Raw genomic sequence first — 18,645 nt, 5'->3', positions numbered from 1 at the left:
TTTTTTTTTTTAATTCCTTCAAAATGCCCAGAGGTAGGATGTTTTCAGAATGCTTACAGAAATGAAATCAGTGTGATGGTCTGTCTGTTTTCCTTATCTTGATTAAGATGGGAGGTAAGAGGCCTAGGGCATTCATACTTTTTCTTAAGACTTGACTTTATATGTCAGGAGTTTAATAGACCATTACACCAAGGTTTATCATTAGGCTTTGAATGGTTTTAAAATTTTTTCTACCTAAGAAAACAATAATAACACGCTTATTGAACACAACGAAATTGCATGGTGTTGGGAATTTGTATTGTCATTTTGGAAATACTTCATATCTTTTTTATTATAACATTATCCTGAGGAATTGAATGAGAAGGCATCTGTCATCAGGTGATCTTGGTTGAACAGAGTATTAGGGGTTTGAGAAATTCTTCCTCGGTTGGTAAAAGGAAGTAGAGCACCCTACTCTTTTATTTTCCTCACTACTCATGTCCCTGTAATATCTTCCCGGGTTGGAGTGTTATGACTAATTTCCTTTGTTGAAAAGAAACTCCTCACCAAGTGAAGAATTGAAGCCTCTGTGTATTCAAGTACTTAAACAATGTCCAGCAGATGATATTTTGAAAGGTTTATGTTTATGTTTTTCACTAACTAAGTTTTCATTAAGCGTTAGATCCTGTTGGAGGAACAAACATAAGTATAAGAAGTATAAGATAAAATACGTTTTACCTTGTCTTGGGAAATATGATGGGGTGATAAGTGATAGTATAGGTAGAAAAACATAAAAGAACGTTTAAAATGAGGATGTTCAGAATCTGTGTAACTTCATTTTATAGGTCGTTTGTGTGAAGCTTTTTTTTTTTTTCTTTTTGCGGTACGCAGGCCTCTCACTGTTGTGGCCTCTCCCGTTGCGGAGCACAGGCTCCGGACGCCCAGCCGCTGTGCGGCACATGGGATCTTCCCAGACCGGGGCACGAACCCGTGTCCGCTGTATCGGCAGGTGGACTGTCAACCACTGCGCCACCAGGGAGGCCCTGTGTGAACCTTTTATTTAGGTTCCTGTAGGTTAGTAGCAGATTTTTGCAAATCTAGCACAGTGTAATAGGTGCTCATTGAGTTCTTTTTACATAATGCCAAGAAAGAATTGCTACAATAGGAATTATGATCATCTTTTAAATGCACTAGAATAGTGGTTATAAATGAAGGGTACACAGCGTAATCACCTGGGGTAGAGCGTAGGCCTGTGACTTTTTAAAAATAAAGCTCAGTGAAGGATTATAGTGAAAATTCCGATTTGACAACCCCTGCACAGAAAAAATGCCAACCTTATCAAGAGCCTCAAATATTATAGTATCATTACTTTTCAGTTTGGAAAATTTCTGATTTCTGTATTCCTTTTTAGGTTATTTTGTGGTTCTAGTGGGATAGGTCATTGATAAAGGGCATTCATACAATTCTACTGTATGTCATTGAGGTAGAAGAATATGTACTACTTATTCACATGAGAAGCTTAAAGAGTTGCATCCTACATAAACCTTAGGCAGATTCAACTCTTAGCACTCAGCAAATGAACTGAAGTGCCTTCTCCTACATACGGATCTCAAGCAGAAGCCAGTTACTGTATTTCATTTAGTGTTGCCTGAAGATATGGTAATCCATTCCAGAGTTATAAGAAAAACTGTATTGGACTTATTAAGCAATGTACAATATATCCAAAGCTATGTGTACTGGAACTGAAGGGCAATTTAAGGAATTTTCAAGAGTAATAATAGACTCTGAATAATATAAACTACCTAGTAAAAAGTTCAGTATATTGTCAAAAGTAAAAATGTCATCAAATTTAATCATTTATCTTATGCTTTGGTTTTTTGGTTATCAGATTTTTTTTTTCCTTTCTAGAGATTAAGAAGCCACCAGTGGCCCCCAAGCCAAAGTTTGTGGTGGCAAATAATAAGCCAGCTCCACCTCCTGTTGCACCTAAACCTGAGATCGTGGTTTCTAGTGTTCCACAGTCAACAAAGAAAACCAAACCAGCAATAGCTCCGAAACCAAAAGTGCTGAAGGCCTCACCCATTCAAGACATCAGGCGGTCACCATCAAGGAAAATCATCGTGAACCTGGAAGAGCATAAACAGGAATCCCCTGAAAGCATTGACAACTCTAGCTGCAAAAACAGAGGGCATCAGAGCAGTGATTATATTTTACCAATGTGTTCCTGCCGTTCTGAGTGTAACCATAAGCTTGGAAATAGAGAGAATTTGTGTGTCAAGCAGCTTGTCTTAGGGCCCCTGGAAATGCATGAAAATTTAGAAAATAATAAAATTGGTGAGTCCTCTTCAGCTATAAAAACTCAGCGTAAATGTGATTCTAATGATGAAAAGATCAAGAGCCAGAGTGAAGTAGTTTTAAAGGCAAGCATCCTGGAAGAGAAGCTCAAAGATGTTTTAACGCAACGAACGTCACCTTTTATTTTTCCACAGAAGCACAGATTCACAGACAGTCCAGAAATGAGTGATGGCTGTAATTCCAACAGACAATTCAGAATTGAATTTGCAGATTTGTCACCGTCTCTGTCCAGCTTCGAAAAAGTTTCTGATCATCACCATTGCCACCTACAACTTCCTAGTGATGAATTTCAAAATTTTGAAGCTAGTCAGGGTGACAATGAAAAAAGCAACACTCACTTTCATTCATCTGAACAAGAAGCTCTAGAAAATGGTAAAAGGAGTACTTTTTTATCTTCAGATGGAGATATTAAGAAATCAGAAGTCAAAGACCTTGGTCCCTTGGAAATTCACTTAGTGCCATACACCCCCAAATTTCCAACTCCCAAGCCCAGAAAGACACGTGCTGCACGCCTATTACGCCAGAAACAGATAGATACTCCTAGCGAAAGTAACGAAGAACCAGAGAATGTAGACAGTAGCTCTCTTTGTCTTTTTGAAGATAGTTTGAAAAACAATAAAATCAGTGTTTTTCATCGGAATGTTTTGTGTAACCAGGAACAGGTGGACAAAGTGAAGCCAGGAAATAAAAGTGAATTGAATGTGGACTTTAACGGTGACAGACAAAACGTAATCAATTCACAAAAACCTTTGAGTCCTGAAACATCTTCCTTTGAAAATATGGCATCTCCTTTAGAGACAGACTCTAATTTGAATTCTGACAAGACAGGAGATGGTTCTAGTATGTCACCTGCTGTGGACAAAAGGACCAGTTTTATAAGATGCAGTACTCTGTCTATGAGCCTGCCCAAGCAACTCAAATTAACCTGCACCGAACATTTGCCTACTGCCTGTAACCGGGGAGTGTCTGCCCCTCAACTGCAAAAGGAATCTATGATAAAAGATGAAAGTTCCTCAAGAATTGTCCCCAAAAAACCTCAAAGACACAGCTTACCTGCTGCAGGAGTGCTTAAAAAGGCTGCCTCAGAGGAGCTTGTGGAGAAAAGTTCTTATCCCTCAAACGAAGAAAAAAGTTCAGAGAAGGGTTTAGAAAGAAATGACCTTCAGCATTTATGTGCCCAAAACCGTGGTGTGTTGTCCTCCTTTGATATGCCTAAACGGGCTTCAGAGAAGCCAGTGTGGAAATTACCTCATCCTATTATACCCTTTTCAGGGAACCCAGAATCCTTAAAGTCTGTTACTGTATCCTCAAACAGTGAGCCTCCCATTGCCCTGACCAAGCCTAGAGCAAAGTCATTATCTGCTGTGGATGTGGAAAGGTGCACTAAGCCTTGCAAAGACTCTCAAAAGAAGAACTCTTTAAAGAAGTTGCTCAACATGAAGCTGTCCATCTGTTTCATGAAGAGTGACTTCCAGAAATTTTGGTCCAAGAGTGGCCAACTCGGAGACGCAACCTCAGGCAGCCTTGCGGGTGGGGAGAGAAAAGGGAGTGAAAGTGATTGGCATGGCTTGTTGGTAGAAGAAAAGAGAAATAAACCCATTAAGGCATATTCGGCAGATAACTATAGCCTGGAATCCCAAAAGAAGAGGAAGAAGTCGCGGGGCCAGACCAGTGCAGCTAATGGACCAAGAGCTGAGTCTTTGGATGAACAAATGCTCTCCAGGGAGTCATCCTCGCAGGCACCTTGCAAATCTGTTATAAGCGGCTGTGCGCCGGAGTATGAAAATATACGCCATTATGAGGAAATACCAGAGTATGAGAACTTGCCATTTATTATGACCGTGGGGAAAACTCCAGAGCTGGAATGGCAGAATTCCAGCAGTGTGGAGGACACTGATGCAAATGTGTATGAGGTAGAAGAGCCATATGAAGCTCCAGATGGCCAGCTGCAACTTGCACCCAGACATCAGCATTCCAGGTAACACTTAGGTGTCAGACAGATACCACCCTTTTGCTTGCATCACTGAAATTAACCTTCAGCAGCCCTGTGAGGTAGGTTAAGATCTCATACGTGGGAAAAAAATCACTTCCTGAGGGAGTGGTTTAGTTAAGCGTATGTTAAATTGTTTCCAAAGTGCAGTCTCTTTTTATCATATAGTCGGGATGGGTGTTTGCAATGCAGCCTTTATGTAGTTGACTTATTTTAGTAGCTGATTCAAAGAATTTGAACCAGTGGTAGTAGTAGTATAGGTACTACAAGGAACACCTAGAACAGAAACATTCCAGTTCCTCTAAAGCACCAACTTGGAAGTCATAGCAAGAACCTACGGGAGGAAACTGGCCAATTCAATGAGGTTTATTTGCTAGGTGTAAGAAATCTGTGAAGTTTTTGAAATCTGTGTTTACCTATGTTGCCCTTGTCAGGTAAAACCTCTAAATTTGCAAAATTCACTACTCTTTGAGGATTAGTTATTTTGCTTGTTGAAGGCTAATTAACAACTTCAGATAGACATAGGAAAAATGCAGGAAAAACATAATTACTGTCCTTTCTCACTTTTGTATGTGTACTTCCTACCTCTGGTGTACCGACTTCATCTGTCTTAACTGAAACCTGTGGCCTCTCTCGTTGTGGAGCACAGGCTCCAGACGCGCAGGCTCAGCGGCCATGGCTCACGGGCCCAGCCGCTCCGCGGCACGTGGGATCTTCCCAGACCGGGGCACGAACTCGTGTCCCCTGCATCGGCAGGCGGACTCTCAACCACTGCGCCACCAAGGAAGCCCTTCCATGTGGTTTTTTGTTTGTTTGTTTGTTTGTTTGTTTTCGAAACCTTGCACATTCTTGATGGTCCTGCTCAGCAACCCTTTGCATCATGAAGCTGCTACACTTACTTAGTGGGAAGTGTTTATTTCCTATTCTGACTTTCCAATTATGCTGTGGTATCCTTTATCACAGTCTGATTTATGGTAGAATTGTCTGATTGGTATTCGGTTTTAAGCTCTAAGCGTTCTGGTCATATCTTTTTGTCCTGCATAAGGCCAAGCAAGGGTCTTAGTAGGAATCAGTAGATGGTGGTTGAGTAAATGAGAGAATGAGTGAAAGAGAGGGAAAGGAGGTAACTGTGGAAGCAGCTTCCTTCTCTCTCCCTAGTCACAACGGGAGCCTTGGCATTGTACTTAAAGTGTTTTGTGTTTAACATGAAGTACACAGACCCTTTTTGAAGTCTTCATATTCTTAGGTTACTAACTTCAAGCCTTTGAGTGCTTAGGTCTTAAAATAGGACTTCTGTAGAAATAGTAACACATGTGGCACATAGCAGGGGCTCAAAAAAAAAGGATTATTGGGTGAATTGAATAAATCAAATTATTAAGCAAAAATCGCATCAAGTAAAGTAAATTGTTTTCACTTTCAGATGGTCTCCTAGCACTTTTCTTTACTCAATCCTCTCTGCCCTTCCTCCTTTAACCCATAAAAGACTTACCTTCCTTGTCTTACTTCCTTTTCTCATATCTGATTTCATTCTGTTTACAACTGTCTACTTTCTGAATGTTAGTACCTAGGCAAAAGCCTCTCCCTTGGCATAAACATTTCAATGGAGAGTGGAGTTAAGTATCCAACTTAAAAAAAAAAAAAAGTCTATTTTCATGCCTGCTTTTCTCAGCATGGAACAATTTTGTTGGTACTGCCCTCCTTTTAACAAGTTTTTGTGTATTATTTTGTGTGTGTTTGTGTATGTAAGGAATGAATTTGGCTTCTTTGTGACATACTACTATCCTTAGCTAAGATAGAGTTTTTCCTTGAAATTGGAGGTTTGGCCCTTAGTGTAAGTTTCCAGTTGGCCCTCAGGCTTAATCTGAAGGGTTTGTCATTATCTCTAACACAATAAACTTCTAGAACTTGTTCTTATGCCTTTAGGGCACTGCTGCTCGGGTGGGGGGAACCAGCATGGAAGGGGTTAAGGTTCACAGCCAGCCAGTGCAGCTGGATGGCATTCATAAGGAGGGTTCTTTCTCAAGGCCACAGGAAACCGAGGGCGGCTTTGGACAGGTTGAAGCTGTCAAGTAGGGCAGCCTGGTGAGGAGTGGGTGAGCTCTGCTTTTGAATTTTGCTTTCCATGGAGATTTTTGTTTAGGCCTGGAGCGGGGAGGCCTAAACTGGCTTGAGATTCCTAAAATGTGCCAGCGGAATCCAAAGCCTTCAGTCATAGGGCCATACTAACAGTTCTGCCTGGGAGCTTGTACCTTTTGTAAACAACATCACGTAGAAGGAGAAAGCAAAATTCAAGCCTTCATGAGGAGGACACCTGGCCAGCCCAGAATAAGGTAAATGAGAAGTGGGGCATCCGTTTCAGGTGAGCTGAGTGGATCCACGTGGAATCCTGTTTGGGAATATGGCTGTTGAAAATATAGACCTGTGTTTTAGAGTAATTAACTCAAAATCCAACACCCTAGTTTTCTAAAATGATAAGAAAAAACACAGATGAACCCTGTTGCAGATTCTTCTGCTGAAGTGAATCAAGAGAGTGTCTTTAACAGTTTCTTAGGCCTCGGGGAAGAGGTTTTGGATCTTAACAGAGGGGACTGATTCACAGACTCACTAGTTTTACTGAGTCTACATATATAACCAAGAAGATTCTGGATTAGTAAACAGACATTGGCCAAGCTTGGGGTAGCCCATATGGTCACCTTCTTTAGAGTATAGATGTTTCATGAATCCAACTACTTAACATTTACAAATTTATAACAACGTGTTTATAACTTATCAGGAAAGAATTGCAGGCAGCCCCCAATTCCAAAAAGGATTGTGTTCTAAAAGTTCATGATAATTTGGAACTCAGCATGAGTTTTCCAAGGAAACAGTTGTGGAAATGGTGGTAAAGGTCCCAGTTTAGTCCCCCAATTATATTAACCATTACGGTACTGGCTTCCCCTTCCCTCTTCCCAGGAAAATTCTTCCTCTCTGTGCTTTGTGCTGATGCAGGAGAGTTGGCCAGGGTGGAGTTGAGCACCGGGATGTCAGTGGAGCAAATCTGCTGCTTCTGAGGCTACAGGGTTTGTGGAAAGGGTGAGGTGACTAAGGAAAAATGAGGAAATTGGGGGCTGGGCTTGCGGTGAGAAAGACTGTCAGGCACTGAAGGCACTGCGAGTGATAAGGAGAAGGGAAGGGCTGGGTGGTTGGGAATTAGGCTGCAGTGGATTTGCTTTCCCTCTTTTCTTCTTTATTATTCCTATCCCTCCCCTTTCACCCTCCCCAGTCTCCTTTCTCCTGAGTGTAAGAAACTGAGGGAGGGGGCCTGGATGGTAAGGAGTGGCACTAGGAAGGCTGAACGGCCAAATCTCAAGGGGAAGGAGGGTGAAGCCAAAGAAACATAGCTTTAGGTATTCCCAGGTAAGTCATCATTGGGCCATTGCTCTGGGTTCTCAGAAGCAATTTTGTCTGAAGTAAGATTGTGAGCCACTTTGGAGTATTCCAGTGCGTTTGGGGTATAGTTACCCTCTTCCTTGATATGTTTCAGACATGATAAATCTAAAACAACTATCAGACAGTGGGCCTTTTTCTCTCACTGGCATGAAGGTGATGAGTGCTCATTTACTACTGTTATTTAAGAAGTGTGATTTCCATAAGGAAGTTCCTCAAGTTTGGGCCTCTGATATTAAAGAGTTAGGGACAAATCGCAAACTATTCGTGCCCAAACATTGGAATTTTCCTCTTAAAAGTGTAGCTGATTTCTTGATTCTATAACCAAGAAAAATTTTCCCTGGAAACATTCCAGGGTTTTCCTCTGTTGTTTTAGTTTGTCCTTATTATAAGCACTTGGAAGAAAATGTGTGGTAATTGGGTTTTCCTGGGTAATGTAGCAAGTCCTCAGTTTATTTACTGCACAAGGCTGACCATGTGTCAAGCACTGTGCATTCAAAGGTGGAAGGGGGTGCTCCTCCCTAGGAGTTTCTGCCCAGTGAGGTGGCTCAGTTATAGGACACATGGTTTTGGTAATCCAAGCTTTGTCTGAGTTATATCCCGCGCAGGGTGCATGACTTCACAGAGATGGTGACACTTGACCTAAGGCTTATAAAATGGACAAGATTGGATTTGGCATTTAGGAGGTCATTTTCTAACCTGGGTAAGAGCAGCTTCATTGTTTGTTTTCTCCCTATTTTAAACACAAAACTGGGCTTAAAGAGCTGCCGAATGGTATTTCAAGTCTCAAATCCCATTATGGCATTTGTGTCATAAATCTTCAGACCCAGTCTAGAAGCTGTCTCTTGGGTTGCATTTACCATCTAGTGGTATTGTTGGGTTTTAATATAATGATGAAAGTATAAATTAATAACCCCTAATGAGCATTTCCATGGTTGTCATAGCACCAGTGAGATTAAGCTCGCTTAGAAGGTGAGGGTTGGGACTCATGTGTCTCAACAGCAGCCCTTTCCTGTAAGTTATTTTCAGCATCAGCTCAGGAAATATCAAACATTTGTATGGCTCTTTAACTCTGTGTTTCTTGTGTTGGAACCATAGCCACACAGGTTTGGCAAATCTATTTGTTTACATACTTACCCTACATTTGAAACTGCGGATTTTATTTCTTGGCAGTAAAGCTTTTCTTTTTTCCTTTTAAATACGTATTAGGAATTAGTTAAAGTGCAGTATTTTGTCCAACTACATTACTTTGGTTTCATTCTTGCCAAAACAGATTAAGTGATATTTTATCAAATATATATGTTTTTAAGTGATAGAACGTCACTTTATACTTTTAGAGTGCATATTTTTAGCCAGAGATGGAAAAACAAACATCCTACATTGTGATTGTGTGTACACACACACGCATCCTGTCTTCCTTGGTAAAAATACATTGTTTCGAGATAGCTTACATTTGCACATTTGGGGGAAAAAAGGTGGCATTATTTTTTGAGATAAATGATTGTTTTTCCATTGCTAGGTTTTTATTAAATTTTGAATAGTAAAAATCAAATATGTATTTTAAAAATTTAGCCAAGGTTCTCATTTTGTTTTCATAAAATTGCAATTAAAAATTATATCAGTGGGGCTTCCCTGGTGGCGCAATGGTTGAGAGTCCACTTGCCGATGCAGGGGACACGGGTTGGTGCCCCGGTCCGGGAGGATCCCACATGCTGTGGAGCGGCTGGGCCTGTGAGCCATGGCCACTGAGCCTGCGCGTCCGGAGCTTGTGCTCCACTACGGGAGAGGCCACAACGGTGAGAGGCCCGAGTACCGCAAAAAAAAAAAAAAAAAAAATTAGTGATTTTCAAAAATGAACACACTGAACAAGGAGGTGGAGCTGGGGCACAGGACCATGGAGGTGTGTCCAGTGTGGTGTATCTTGGCGTGGCTTTTTAGCATTAGCATTGCACGGTCCAACTGGATCTGACCCTCCAGGTGACAATGACACACACACAGCCCTAACAGTTCGCAAGTTGGGAGAGGGGTGTAGGTTTAAATACAGGTGGTTTGAAGGAGGTATGTTTAATAAAGGCTTTGATTTAATCTTGAAAAAAAATAATATCAGTGAGATAGAAATTGCTTTGCAAAATGAGATTCTGACCTGTTTTCTGGAGAAATATTCCCAACATGAACTTTTTGGGAAAGGGCAGATGTGGGAAGGATGACAAAGAGGGCCTTCATTCTTTTCCTAAGCATTTTTAATTCCTGTAAGGACCTGATAGATAAAGATAATCAGACAATCCATCAGTCTGTGAATGGATTAATCATATTAGTCGGATGTTTGGTACCTAATGAATTTTTGCAGTAGAAATAACCAGAGTAGGAGTTGGGTTCCCAGCCAGCCCACAAGAGCATCGTTAGTATATGAAAAACGCAATGGAAAGTAACAGGAAGTGAGACTGGGACAACAACATTAAAACAGAACAATAAAGTTAAATAAATCGTTTTTATGACACTTAAATGCTGGTGTATCCAAAGAGGAAAAGGTTAATGTGTTGATGAGGAAAATATTAAGGGAGGAGGGAACAGGATGAAGAGGTGGAGAAGATGACCTTTGGCTCACCAGTCCTCCAGGTGGTTCAGGGGAATTCCAGATGCAGGCTCCTGTTCAGACATAAGGGGATGAGTATATTCAGATTTCAGGTATTCATAAGTAATGCCTGTGCTTGTATGATACTTTGGTAAGCTTTCTGTGTTCTCCCAGACATTTCTTTTAAATGCATCATCTTTTCCTGGAGTTGCATAGATTAATTTGGTATTTAGGGAAAGCCCTGTATTTAAAAAATAGACATGTTTATATGAGCCTGTTTATTTTAATACTTTATTGAAACTATATTAGGTACAAAGAGAAGGTCGAGTCATGGTACTTTTGGGTGTGGGAAGCTACAAAGCAGTGCTGACCTTTTTATTAAAGACTGAGTTTAAAAGTTAAGTTCAAGAATGGAACTGCCGAATTTCTTCTGGGTGGTATGGAAAAACTACTTTGGTGGTTTGGTCTGGGTCTGGTAATTGTGGATCTGTGGAGGGAAAAGAGTATTTGCAAGTAGTTTTGACATCAGGCAAAGACAGCCTATCACCGGGGCTATAAAAATTGGGTCTGTAAAATAGACTCTCCGTGGAGTAAAGTACTGTGATAGTATTTCCAGAAAGGACAGCTGTCTTCTGCAGTTTTTATTCAGTTTTCTCATCCCTTCATATTTACATGCATCCATTCTGGTTCCATGTAAGTGTGAATTGGAGTAAGGCTGTATTAGGTGTTATTACCCTTTAATATATAAAGAAACTGAAGCATAGTGGTGGTGACTTCAGGAAAAAGGGGCAAAGATGGAAATGCAACTGGATTAGTGGTTCTGAGCCGTAACATTGAAGGGTCTGTTTACCAGACTATCCCGTTTATCAAAGTGTTTTGGTTTCTGCTTCAGGAAAGGTAAAATAATAAACACTGAACAAAGCAAGTCAGTTTCCCCTGAATGTTTGGATAAAAAATAAAAGGAAAACAAACACATTTAGCCTTTTTCTGTTTGAAATAATGTAACTGCTTGTACTTTTAGCTCCTGTGGATTCTGTTGAAAACTTTGTTTTACTTAGATCATGTATTTTTTTAAAGTCAGTTTCTTGGTAACATATTTATAACAGTTGATATACTTTGGCATATGTTATTATCACTTGAAACATTAGGAATTAAAGTATAGACTTGGTTTTTAATAAACTTAGAATAGCGTGGTTTTGTTTTGTTTTTTTCCCCTTAATCTGATAGGCAGTTCTGATTTGAATTGAATGGCAACTGTAATTTCAAATCCAGGAAAGAAGATATAATGAATAAATAAGGATTAACTGGTAACTGTTTTTTCCCCTCTTTCTGTTGGTCTTTAGATGTATCTACAGTCATAAGTAAACAGAGATTTCAATATAAGTGAGTAGTTTTTTCACTACTTAATTTTTCTTTCAATAGCTCCACTATTAGAAACAGGAGAATAAAGCACAGTTCCTCTCTAACGCTCTGTTAGGTTGTGGGAAGGACTCCGGAGAGGGGAGGGAGAGGTAAATGATGAGATCGTTCACTAGTCCAGGTATGATTTATTTGTTAGCAAAAGTTGGGGTGAAGACATTTAAATGAGGGCCTTTGGGATAGTTTGAAAAATTTGGAAAGTATGTCTTTTAGTGACTTTAGGTCAAATGTAGTCATAGAATCATTAAAGTTTAAAACTAAAGGAGTCATTACAAATCATTCAACCCAACCTCCTCATTCACTGATAAGACCAAGCACAGCAAGATTAGTTGACTTTCCCCACACCACAGAGATGGGAAATTGCAAAACCATGGCTCCAACCTGGTGCTTCAAAATACCACGCCACTTCTAACGCTGCTGTGGAAGCATTACAGAGACAGCAAGATTTAGAAAACTCAAGAGATCTTAGTTGCAAAAAGTTTCAGGATTGCTTGTACCATTGCCTTTTTTTCTCCTGCTATGACAGATATTGTTCCCTCTATCAGGAAGGAGGGCTGCTGCACAGCTGCATATGAGCACAGGATTATATGACTCCTATTTTTTAAACGGTGATTTCAGGGAGGTTGAGTGTTCAAACTAAGTGGAAACTTTCAGCCAACAAATATCTGATGCTGCTAATATATGTTAGTATATGAGTATTTCTTCCCTTCAACTCTCTGATTCTCACCATCAATCCAGTTTTTTCCCCACTTCACCGAAACTTTATCAGACAATATCAAGGGTAAGAAATGCTGTTAACATCAGATAGCATGGATTCCATGTTTAATAGTAACAGCTACTATTTACTCCGTATTTCTGACATGCTAGGATCTCTCACAAGAATTATTTAGTCCCTATTATCCTATAAGATAGATATTATCTTCTATTACAGATGAGGAAACTAACACTTTAATGAGGTTTAGTAACTTGCCCAGGGGCACACAGCTGATATTTAGATAAACTCAGTATGGAACCAAGTTTTCTGATCCTGAGACATAATGATTTTAAATCAGAACATGTTCATATTATAGAGTTCTGTCTACCCAGGGGACCATGATTGAAAAAATATTACTGTCCCTAATTTGTTCACTGTCTAGAGGGAAGACATGGGGACGGACACCTGCAGTGATATGTATAGAATTTAATGAGCAGTTTCAGAGCAGCATGCAAAAAGAGCTTGTGAATTGGAAAGGTTTTATCATTAGAAAATAGATACTTCAGTCATTGAAAATGGAAGTAATCATGCCATGTTTGCATTTGGTCAGGTTAGTAGTGGTTACTATTCAAAAGTTAAAATGGTTTCTGTCATTTACCAGTTGCATGTGGACATCAATGACACAGAAAAGAATCATGCATGTCTCATATTTCCCCACTGATTTACATGATACTTGCTTTTTTATCTGTTATCCCAGTTCCTCATTTCATTTTCTGTCAAGTACTTTCTGAGCTCTAAAGCACTGTAGTTTGATATTAATTACTATTTATGGATTCTCCAAAGTAAATAATTTTGTAGGGCTGAAATACCTCTTATAATAACATAATATCCTTATTATCTTAATGAAAAATTAGATTTAAGTAATGGTAGGGTTTTTTCCCCAAAGAGGCAGGTGATAATACACTCTCCCTAGTTGAAGATTAGAGGAGGTAGGATTTCTGGAGCCTTTTGAGTTATGAAAGTATAAGACCTGGAAACTGGGCAAGAGAGCACATTCAGTTGGGCTGTAGGTTGAAAGAAATTCTTAGATAAAGCTTTTCTAACATCATTGCTGGGACCGCTGACACGGGTCACAATCACTGACCCTCTCCACCTGCGGGCTGGCAGAATCTACCTCCAAGGGGAAACTTATTGAGATGCCTCTTTGTGACTTTTTAATTCAGCATTTATGTTCATCCTGTCTAGGCTCAACTAAACCTGGCTAGTCTTCATTTTAAGCAAATAATGGTATAAATCATATTATAGAAAACATTTAAATTCCTTCTGTGCACATCCTGCTGGAGATTTCAATACTGTGTTGGCATAAAATAATTACAGTGCTTATTTTATAACAGACTTCTCTGAAGCAAGCCTGGTAAAACCTCTACTTGCCTGTTAAAGGTAGATACGTGTATATGAAAGTACTCAAACTGTATTTCATGTTCAATATCCTATAATTCTAATGTTTAATGAATTTTAAGTTTTTTTCTCTCAATTTAATCCAAATTAAAAATCTACCCAGAAATAGCTACACAATTGGCTTCATCATCAGGATGTTTCATTGTCAAAGGCACGTAAATCAAGTTTTTAGTCTACAAACGTAGATACATATATGTTTCACTGCTCTACATCACATGTTTGCTGCCTCTCCTCTTCTCCATGTTTTATGCTAAAACAGAAGATGGAAAAGGGACAGTGGAGTGGTACTGCTTTGAAGGCTTTTGTTCTAGGAGCCAGCTGAAATCCCATGGCCTCAGTCTGCCACTTTTCCATGACTCTGATGCCCAGAGACTCCTACCTAATGACAGTTGCTTTCAAAGGCGTCTGGTTCTCATGTAGACATAGTGACATTTTAACTGCTAGAGGGATATTTTCAAGTGATTTTATTCCCAAGTGGCTAATCAGTGACTTTAGAGAGAGTTGGGTTTTTAGATTTCATTTTATAGAATTTATATGGAGACTTTTAGTAAAATATAGGTTTTTACTTTTATAGAAATTGATAATCTTAATTTTCCTTTGGATAAACCAGAAACCAAATAGTTACTGTTACCTCTTATTGTTCCCTTCTCTCAGGCTGGTCTCAGCATTTGGAAATTGCAGGAGTGAGGTGGAATCAGACTAGAAGTCAGAGAAATTAAGGACATTAATTTCCTATCCATAAGGAATTTACAATCTGGTTTACTGTTTTTTAATTGAAATTGTTACTGATATAACTGTAGATTCACATGCAGTTGTAAGAAAAACTAGCTATACTTTAGCAAGATTCCCTTACTGGGAACATTTTGCCCAACTATATAGTAAAATAGCACAACCAGGATATTAACAGATACAATCCACTGACCTTACTTAAATATGCTCAGTTTTACTTATACTCAGTGTGTGTATATGTATTTAGTTCTATATAATTTTATCAGGTGTGTAGGTTTGTATATACACAATCACAGTTGAGATACCATACAATCCCATCACCACAAAACAACTTCTTGTTGCCCTTTTATAACCACACCCACCTCCCACCTACCTCACTCCCCAATCCTTAGCAATCAATAGTCATTTCAAAAATGTTATATATAATAGAATCATACAATATGTAACCCTTTGGGATTGGCTTTTTTCATTTAGCATAATTCCTTGGAGATTCATCCATGGTGTTGCATTGCATCAATAGCTCTTTCCTTTCTATTATTGAGTAATATTCCAGTTAAAGGACATCCAGTTAAAGGGCCATTTCCACTGTTTGGCTCTTACAAATAAAGCTATAGTGGACATTCATGTAAAGGTGTTTGTGAGAACATATATTTTCATTTCTCTAGGATCAATGCCCAGAGGTACAATTGTAGGTTATATGGTAACTGTATGTTTCGTTTTTAAGAAGCTGCCAAGTTGTTTTCCAGAGTAGCTATGTTGTTTTACTTTCCCACCAGCAATATGTGAGTGATCCAGTATCTCTGTATCCTCACCAGCACTTGGTGTTTGTCACTTTTTTATTGTAGCCATTCTGATAGGTGTGTAGTGACATCGCATTATGGTGCAATTTGCATTTCCTTAATGGCTAATGATGTTAAATATCTTTTCATGTGCATATTTGCTATTTGTATTTCTTCTAAGGTGAAATCTGTTTCTTCTGCCCATTTTCTAATGAGAATTCTGGTTTTGTGTTTTAAAGAATTATTTTGTAATTAAGCATCATTTGGTGGCCTATTCCCTGGATGATAAAATTCAAACTCCCTAGCTTAGTATATAAGACTTTTTGTGGTCTGGCCTTTCTAATCTCATGATCTTACCCATTTATATAAGATTAACCAACATTCCTAAACACCCTGTTCCTTTTCATAGTTTTGTTCTACTACCTGACATACCCTTTCCCCCAGACAGATTATCTCTCAACCCTGTAGACCTTATTCAAAAGCTACCTCTCAAGGAGGTCTCCTCTTCCAAAGTAGGAAAGGTAACAAAATACCTCTAGTTCCACCTAGCTACTTATCCATCTACTCAGTTCTGTTTTTCTTTCCAGTACTTCCTATTCCTGTCAGTAATATCTATTTATTTATTTGCTCATCTGTCTCACCTACTAGAGTATGGCCTACATGAATGAAAGGCACTTAGTTTTTTTTTATTGAAGTATAGTTGATTTACAATGTTTTATTAGTTTCAGGTATACAGCAAAGTGATTCATTTAAATATATATATGTTTTCAGATTCTTTTCCATTATAGGTTATTACAAGATATTGAATATAGTTCCCTGTGCTATACAGTAAATCCTTGTTGTTTATCTCTTTTATATATAGTAGTGTGTATCTGTTAATCCCAAATTCCTAATTTAGCCCTCCCCATCCCCCAGTCGCATTTCCCCAGTGGTAACCATAAGTTTGTTTTCTATGTCTGTGAGTCTATTTCTGTTTTGGAAATAAGTTTATTTGTATATTTTTTTAGATTCCACATATAAGTGATATCATATGACATTTGTCTTTGTCTAACTTACTTCACTTAGTATGATAATCTCTAGGTCTGTCCATGTTTCTGCAAGTGGCATTATTTCATTCTTTTTTATGGCTGAGTAATATTCCATTGTGTGTGTGTGTGTGTGTGTGTGTGTGTGTGTGTGTGTACACACACACACACACCCCACATCTTCCTTATCCACTCGTCTGTTGATGGGTACTTAGTTTGCTTTCATGTCTTGGCTATTGTAAATAGTGCTGCTGTGAACATTGGGGTGCATGTATCTTTTCAAATTATGGTTTTCTCTGGATATATCCCCAGGAGTAGGATTTCTGCATCATATGGTGACTCTATTTTTAGTTTTTTTTTTTTTTTTCTTTTTGCGGTACGCGGGCCTCTCACTGTTGTGGCCTCTCCCGTTGCGGAGCACAGGCTCCGGACGCGCAGGCTCAGCGGCCATGGCTCATGGGCCCAGCCGCTCTGCGGCATGTGGGATCTTCCCAGACTGGGGCATGAACCCGTGTCCCCTGCATCGGCAGGCGGACTCTCAACCACTGCACCACCAGGGAAGCCCCATTTTTAGTTTTTTAAGGAACCTCCATACTATTCTCTGTAGTGGCTGTGGCAATTTATATTCCCACCAACAGTTTAGGAGGGTTCCCTTTTCTCCATATGAGAGGCACTTAATTTTATTACATTGCTTTATCCCCAGTGCCTAGAACAGTGCTTGGCATACAGTAGGCACATAGTAAATGTTTATTGAAGGACTGAATGAGCAAGTGAATTTGTGGATACTTGTGTTGCCACTCCCTTCCATAGCATATTGCCTGGCATATCCTGTTTGTAGCATTATAAAAGTGATAGCTAACATTTACTGTATTGACTGTATACTAAGCAGTACAAGGCACACCTTTCCTTGTTCAATGATTGCACAACACTAACTTATCCTTCTACCAGGGCTTAATTAACCTTACTCTTACTGCTCCCTCCAAAAGAGGAAACATGAGGTACATGAAATATAAGAATACATAGTGTAAGAGATTATAAGCACATTTGTATCCTTGGCCCCAGCACATTCCTGGCACAAGCCAGGTGACCATAGGTGGTCACATCTGAGTAAATAGTTGTCAGGTTATATATTGCTTTTACTTGCGTGAGGTCAGAATCCAGCTGCATTTTGAGTAAACCAGGCTTCCAGAATGCACAGGAAACACCTGTTAATTTTGGAAAGCAATTACACTGATTTGGAGAATTACTGCTGTTCACTAAAACAAAGCTTCCTTGGAGAAGAGAAGTGGAGTTAAAAGGCCTCACATGCATCTGTCTTTATTAATAACGTAGTGAGCACCCTTCCATGTGATGGATTGGTGACACAGGAAACATTCCAACTCTCATTCCACTAGTCCTTTTATCAAACCTACAGAAAGAAGCCATGGAGTCTAAATTCCCATGCCAATCAAAAGCAGTTTTTAACAATTTCTTAAGTAGTACAGATCTTAAGATCTTCATATGCTATTCAGAAAACACAGACAATTGTATCACTAAAAAAATCAAAGTTTTATAAAACTCTTCTTAGATGAAAGAACTGTCCCTGTGTCTTACATGTAAAACTGAAAGTAAAAATATCTGGGCAGTCTGTAGGTACCTTTGGAGGTAGCAGAAATGTACTAAGATATCCCAAAGTCAAAAGCCTTGTAAAGGGCCTGATGCAGCTTTTTATTTTTTTTAAGAGCTGTCCACACAAAATTTACTTAAAATTTTAAAACTCAGATAGGTCACAAGTAAAAGGATAAAGACTTTTGCTTATTACCCGGTTAAGTAGTTCCTACCAGACCCAGCTATGCCACAGATAGCAAATATAATTTAAAGAAAAATGCACACACAAACTTACAAAAATTATCCAAAGGCAGCGGGTTCTGAAGGCAAGTCAATACTTGGAAGTGGTTACACATTCTTCAGCTTTAGCTTGAGTGCTGGCTAAAGTCTGCATTGTGTAAAGGATAAAATCCTAAAAAAATAAAAAAAGATAAAACCCACAGTCTTTCTGGCCTAAAAAATCAGAGGCAGAATGTAAGGCATCCATATTTGCTAGAAAATAAGGTTTTTATTTATTTATTTTTATTGATTTTTGCCGTTGTTTTCTTTGTTTTTTAAATATTTATTTATTTATTCACACACTGTTTTATTTTTACAAGAGATAAATAAACTGACACCAAGGATTGTAAATG

At 39.0% G+C, this 18,645-nt stretch overlaps 1 protein-coding gene across 2 annotated transcripts in view; it reads left to right on the top strand.

Moving 5' to 3' along the window:
* The window catches only part of FGD6 (FYVE, RhoGEF and PH domain containing 6), a 108,899-nt gene that overhangs the window by 4,425 nt on the left and 85,829 nt on the right, over window positions 1–18,645 (top strand). For both annotated transcript variants that reach the window (XM_082850163.1, XM_082850162.1), the window contains exon 2: window positions 1,888–4,312. In XM_082850163.1, coding sequence (XP_082706289.1) covers window positions 1,888–4,312 — 2,425 coding nt within the window. The remainder of the gene's footprint in view (window positions 1–1,887; window positions 4,313–18,645) is intronic.

This window comes from Leucopleurus acutus, assembly GCF_964270905.1.
Source record: "Leucopleurus acutus genome assembly, chromosome: 11".
NCBI classification, from domain to species: Eukaryota; Metazoa; Chordata; class Mammalia; order Artiodactyla; family Delphinidae; genus Leucopleurus; species Leucopleurus acutus.
This window is presented reverse-complemented; position numbering and strand designations above follow the sequence as displayed.